This window comes from Temnothorax curvispinosus, unplaced genomic scaffold (assembly GCF_003070985.1).
Source record: "Temnothorax curvispinosus isolate PA1 unplaced genomic scaffold, ASM307098v1 QBEX01017274.1, whole genome shotgun sequence".
NCBI lineage: Eukaryota > Metazoa > Arthropoda > Insecta > Hymenoptera > Formicidae > Temnothorax > Temnothorax curvispinosus.
In genome coordinates this window covers 1-6,436 of record NW_020227054.1, presented here as the reverse complement: position 1 = coordinate 6,436, position 6,436 = coordinate 1, and the positions used below count along the sequence as shown (strand labels likewise).

At 56.0% G+C, this 6,436-nt stretch overlaps 2 protein-coding genes across 2 annotated transcripts; both read right to left on the bottom strand.

The window, feature by feature from the left end:
• Window positions 1-735: 735 nt before the first annotated feature.
• LOC112467399 lies at window positions 736-1,377 on the bottom strand. Its single transcript, XM_025035992.1, has one exon. It carries the CDS (start codon window positions 1,375-1,377, stop codon window positions 736-738), a length of 642 nt encoding a protein of 213 aa, XP_024891760.1.
• Window positions 1,378-2,151: 774 nt separating this feature from the next.
• On the bottom strand, window positions 2,152-5,406 carry LOC112467400. The gene has a single exon (XM_025035993.1). It carries the CDS (start codon window positions 5,404-5,406, stop codon window positions 2,152-2,154), a length of 3,255 nt encoding a protein of 1,084 aa, XP_024891761.1.
• Between the last annotated feature and the right edge of the window lie 1,030 nt (window positions 5,407-6,436).

Sequence of the window (6,436 nt, the reverse complement as noted above, 5' to 3'; positions counted from 1 at the left end):
TGCTCGGGGGGCGGTAGAGCCGTACCCGGATTTGCGATAAAGCGAAGCTCGAAGGACCAGGGGAGATGTGTAAAGTCTCCCCAAAGCGAAAGTTAAGTTAAGCAAATGCGACTCACCGTTCGTTGTGCCGTCGACTCCTGGAGGCTTCGTCTCGGTCGCGATCGGGCTCGTGCAGCAACGCAGGCAGGGCAGCAAGCAAGGCGAAAGCGAGGCAGGCAGCAGTAAGTTAAGGCAGGCAGCAAGCAAGCAGGAGGAAGCAGGTAGAGGTAGCACACAGACAGGCCGAGAAAGTAGGTGATCGCACTATCCGGGAGCGAGCGGATGATCTCGCGGCTCCGAATATTAGCACAAGTTTCTCTGCTCCGATAATCTCTCCGTGCTCCGAGACGTCGTAACGATGAGACGTCGTAACGATGAGCCGGCGTAACGATGAGTGCCGAGAGCTCGCGGCGCTGGAACAGTGTCGCGAGCGAGTACTTGTTCTTCAGGCGGGTGCCCTCGTGGGGTGAGCGAGGGCAGCACCGATTGGTGAGTCGCGCAATTATCGATTCCGCGTTGATCGCGATCCGCCGACGTTTCGCGCGAGTCACCGAAATACTTAAGACTAGGTACGCAAGAATATTATGTACAACGAGTAACGAGACTAAACAATTAAGTATGATACATGCATCTATCTACAGTTTGGTGAGCGCCAAACATACCGCCCACCAAAATACAATGAGTTGTATTTTACTTTCAATTGGAATCGGTCGCCTGTGGAGCAGGGCCCATCGGTAGGGGGCACAGCTTCACTAGGGGACGCGTGATAGTGCCGTCCGCCACCCGCACCGTGGCGACACGCGGGACGCCGTCGCTGCCCGGATGCAGCGCCTCCACTCGTCCTCGCCTCCAACGCAGAGGAGGCATGTTGGCGTCCTTGAGGAGGACTAACGCACCGACACCGAGCGGGTTGACTGAGGTCCACCATTTGGGACGCTGTTGCAGCGTATGGAGATACTCCTGATGCCAGCGCTTCCAGAAGTCTTGGTGTATTCGTTGGACGAGTTGCCACCGACTCAGCCGATTCATCGGTAACGGGGTCACGTCTTGAGTGGGAACGGAGACGAGCGGTTCCATCGTGAGGAAGTGACCCGGCGATAGGACTTCGAGGTCGGCAGGGTCGGTGCTCATCGGGCAGAGGGGTCTGGAATTCAAGACGGCCTCGACCTGCGCGAGGACCGTCGTAAATTCCTCTATTGAGAGGACTTGATCACCCACGGTCCGCCGCAGGTGGGTTTTAAAGGTCTTGACTCCCGCCTCCCAGAGGCCCCCGAAGTGGGGCGCGGAGGGAGGATTAAAGGACCACTTGATTTTCTCTCGCTCCGCTGCGAGGCTCATGCGGCTTTCTAGTTCCCGTGCGGCCCCTACAAAATTCGTTCCGCAGTCGCTGTAGAGAAGCGAGCAGCGTCCGCGTCGGGCCACAAAGCGTCGCAGCGCAGCGAGGAAGGAGTCGGTGGACAACGAGAAGGCGGCTTCCAGGTGCACCGCCTTAACCGAAAAGCATACGAAAAGGCACGCGTACACTTTGACGGAGGAGACCCCCCGGGCTCGTCGCGTAACTATGTTGAAATCCCGCGAAATCAACGCCGCTGATCGAAAATGGCTTGGCCTGTCGGACCCTATCGGCCGGTAGTTCCGCCATGAGGGGCTGAGAGGTGTGTGGCTTTACGCGGAAACATTGATGACATCTCGAGAGTACGCGTTGTATAGCGCGATGCACCCCGAGGACCCAATAATGTTGCGTGAGCAGGTATTGCAGCGTGCGCCGACCAGGGTGCATGTTCGTGCGGTGCACGTGTTCGATAACGAGATCTGTGAGTCTATGTTTACAGGGCAGTAAGGCAGGGTGCTTGTTCTCGAATGTCAATCCGGATTTTGCAAGCCTGCCGCCTACCCTGAGAATACCCACCGGATCAAGGAAGGGAGCGAGTTTGCGAAAGGGCTTGGGGAGCCTTCTCCCGCTTTGAAGACGATCGATCTCATCGCGGAAAGCATCCGCCTGTACACTCTTCACAACGAGTAGTAACGCGGAATGCAGTTCGAGCTGATCTATGGCCAGAGTCGTAGGAGCAGATTTTGCACGGGAGTGATGTACAAACCTGAGAATGTATGCTATAATTCGGCCAATTTTCTCGATTGAAGAGAATCTTTCGAGCAATGAATGTACCGCGTCAGGCGGATCGAGCGCCACGAGCGATACGATTTTCTCCTCCTCGATCGGAGGGGTTTCCGAACCGTGGGAAGGCTCAACTCGGGGTTCGAAGTGAACAAGCCACTCAGGGCCCGCCCACCACATCGAACTGGCCACCAGATCGCGAGGATAAAGCCCGCGGGAGCAGTGATCCGCCGGATTGGACTCCGTGTCGACGTGACCCCAAGCTGATACTGGCACGTTGTCCTGAATGAGGGCAACGCGATTTCTAACGAAGGTCTTCCACCGTTGTGGTGCTGAGCGGATTCAGGCCCGGGCGACCTCGGAATCCGTCCAAGCATACTCGTCGTCAATGTCAAGGTGTCGAATATGCGCGCTACTTCCGACAGTATAGTGCGTTTGGTGCACTCACGACCCAACGCGTTGACTTGAAACCCGAAACTGTCAGATTGTGAGTGCCACCGAAGGCCCAATATCTTCTGAGATTGATCCTCGCTTGACTCGAAATCTAACATTGATTGGCTACATAACTGCGGGTCGAGGCCCTCCAGCGCGGCAGGATGGCTGCTCGACCACTTTCGAAGCTCGAAACCGGCGCTTCGGAGAAGCGATAGCAATTGGTCGCGGAGTGCACGAGCCTGTTCCACCGTCCGAACGCTTGTCACGACGTCATCCACATACAGCGCCTCGAGTAGGGCTGCGAACGCTAGAGGATATTTCTCGCGGTATTGATGAGCTAACTGGAGCAAACAATAGATCGCCAAGAACGGGGAGGCGCTAAAACCGAATGTAACTGTTTTGAGGAGATAGTCGAGGATGGGGTCCGACTCCGAGAAGCGCCAGACGATACGTTGGTAGTTGCATTGCTCCGGGCTTATCCAAATCTGGCGAAACATCTGCTTCACGTCCGCGGTTAGAGCGATCGCTTCGGCGCGGAACCGAAGCAGGATGGCGAGCAGGTCCTGCTGCAGCTTCGGACCGCTGAGCAGGGTGTCGTTGATCGACAGACCGTCCGGGCCTCGCGAGGACGCGTTGAACACTACCCGCAACTTAGTGGTAGTGCTATCGAGTTTATACACACCGTGGTGCGGTAGATAATAAGTGTGGCCATCCGACGGGAATGGATTGCGAATTACCTCCATGTGTCCGCTATCGAGATAGTCCCGCATGAAACTATTGTAACCAGCTCTGAATTCCGGATCAGATTTAAATCGACGTTCTAGTGCGCGGAGACGACTAACCGCAATGGAGCGCGAGCCGACGAATGTAGGAGGATCCGACACGAACGGGTACGAGACCACGAAACGACCCGAGGGGTCACGATACGTGGTCTTGGCGAAGATCTCCTTGCAGCGTCGATCCTCGTCCGAACAAGAAGCGTCCTCCGGCACCTCCTCCAATTGCCAAAAGCGACCCACCGATGTCGCGATCGACTCGAGCGTAGTCGCGAATGACCTCAGGGGCGCTGCCTGGACTGATGGGGATACCGCGCCCGTCAGAACCCATCCGAAGACTGAATTGAAGGCGTCGGGTTCTCCCCTTTCCCCTTTACGACGGCCCTCCCGTAGCACCGACACAAACGAGTCCGCCCCCAGGAGGATGTCAACACCGCCGGGCACGAAATATTCGGGATCCGCGAGCGGCAATCCCTTCAAGTGTTTCCACGGCTGGACCTCCACCTTGTCATTAGGCAGCGGCGAGGTTATGCGCGAGAGGACCGTAGCCTCTATCGAGAACCGAGTGTCGTCGCGACCGCGCGCGCGGATCACGAGGGAGGTGAGGCCCCTCGTCGTGGCCGCCCTGGCTTCGTTTATCGCCAACACGGTTGCACTGTGTTTGGTGCGACGAAAGCCGCCCTTCCGGAGGCAGCCCTCGGTAATAAAGTTGGCCTGACTCGCGCTGTCCAGCAATATGCGTACGGGGAACGCATTGCCACGCGCGTCTATCGCCTCGGCTCGTACGGTGGACAGGAGGACGATTCTATTGGCCCGGCTAGTCATTATTACAATCGGCGCATCCTCCGACTGAGGAGCGGGTACGGCGTCCGGTTCGGCGGGAGTCGCGCTAATGGGTTCGGGCTTAGGAGTAGTATTAGAGCTCTGCTCGTAATGCAGAAGCGTATGATGCTTCGTGCCGCAGGACCGACATGCCCACGCGGACGGACAGTCTTTCATGCCATGCCCCGAGCGCAGGCAGTTGAGGCACAATCTCAAGTCGCGAGCCTTAGCCTGCCTCTCCCTCGGCGAGAGTTTTAAAAACTGGGAGCACTTCGACACGTAGTGAGACTCCTTACAAACGGGGCAACCGGCCGCGTTAGTCACGAACGAAGAGACCGGTGTGGACTTGGTTTTGGAGGACGGGCCCGCGACGGCCTCGAGAACCTGACAATGCTCCGCTAGAAATTTCGTGAGTTGTGTATATCGCGGTATCTCCTCAGCCCGGTGAGCCGACTCGAATTTTTCCCGAAGGGAACGAGGAAGCTTGTCTAACAAAAACTTCAGTAGGATAAAGTCCCATGAATTGGTAGGGAACTTCATCAATGCGAGCGCGCGCGTGTTCTCGGTAAACGTATCTAATAAGTGGTGAAGAGCCTCGGCTGTCTCCGCCTTCAATGGCTTTGCCTCGATTATCGAATTCAAGTGATGGTCCGCTAACCTTCTCTTATTCCGGTATCGATCGACCAGCGAGTCGTAAGCGATCAGATAGTACTCATCGGAAAACGGCAGGTTTTTCACCACGTTGAGTGGTTCCCCTTTGAGTGAAGCCAGCAGATACTGGTATTTCTCTATCGCGGAAATCTGCTGGTTATGTATCGCCGCGTTGAACAACGCGATGAAGGAAGGCCACAACGTAAGGTCGCCGGAAAACTGCGGCAGCGGGATCTTAGGCAACTTGACCACCGAGGCCGGACCCGAGGGCTGTGCCGGCGCGCCTCCGAATGGCGCGCCCGTTTCACGGTGATATCGACTCTTTACGGCGTAATGCATTTTATCGAAACTGGCTCGGATTTCGTCCTCGGCCTCGAAATCCGCCGCTTCTTGGATGACCTTCAGGTGGATGGCCTCAAAATCGTCCGCGATCTTCGCTACGCTCGAGTAGCGAGCGAGGAAGGTCGCTCGTATTGCCGCGTCGGTCGCGGCTTGTAGGGAGAGGTCGTGTATTTCTTGCATACGCCGATTGCATACTTCGCGACGAGCGTATGCGTTTTTCGACATGATGTAACAAAGGGGTCGTCTACCACAGACAGACGAAGCTAAGAGCGAAGGGTAAACGACGAATAGGCAGTCGGAGGCGACGGCAACTCGAACCAACAGTATCGAAACCCGGCGAAAACAATCACGAAAGTCAGGTCGCCAAGGTGAGGGGTAACGGACGGCTCCGTTCGGCGCTCGCGCAAGTCCCGAGGGAATATTCTCGATAATATTCCTCGAGTTGAACGCGGAGAATATCAGCCGTTGGATTAGTGCGATAAACACGCGTCGCAGAGTTCGAAAGGCAAATATTCTCGATCGGTGACAATAATATTTTCGAGCGATGGTACTCTCGGACGGATCACGAATGTCGGGATAATACAAGTGCTGGGTCGGGCTGTACGTACCTCGCAACGACGTAAACACGAGCGATGCTCGAGACTATACAGAAAAACAACGCGCGCGAGACCGGCCCGTAATCGAAGGCCACGGCCGTTGTCTCTATGCGCGAAAGTATCGCTAGCCCGGAATACTCGGATATTCGACCGAATATTTCGGTTACGATCAAGTCAATTAAATGTCGACTAATTACCGCGGCGAGCGCGGATTCGATTTTAAGGCGATTAACGGCTGCGGCCCGAGCTATGACGAACGAAGTTCGCACGCGTATTCCCGTTGCGAAGCTAGCGCTGCACGAGAGATACCGCGCGAGACACGAGTTGTCAGCACGCCGAGCGTTATTGCACCTCGTTAATGCGAGAATAAGAATTCAGCGAATTCGCGTAGATTACAGGCGGCTAATGGCCGATTGCGCGATGCTACGCGAGAATTCCCTTCGCGAAGCGAGCGTTGCTATACGGGAGATCCTGCGAGACCCGCAAGGTCACGCGCTATTGCACTACGGGTTACAGAAAGATTCGGTGACTTAGAACAATGAAAGGACACGCGAAAGGTCGGCGGTAATAGACTAATCGCGAAGATATGATGATCCGGCTCGAAGGACCAGATGCTCGGGGGGCGGTAGAGCCGTACCCGGATTTGCGATAAAGCGAAG

Coding starts and splice junctions, on each gene's coding strand:
- LOC112467399 (XM_025035992.1), bottom strand. CDS start 1,377: ATGAGCCTCGCAGCGGAGCGAGAGAAAATCAAGTGGTCCTTTAATCCT.
- LOC112467400 (XM_025035993.1), bottom strand. CDS start 5,406: ATGTCGAAAAACGCATACGCTCGTCGCGAAGTATGCAATCGGCGTATG.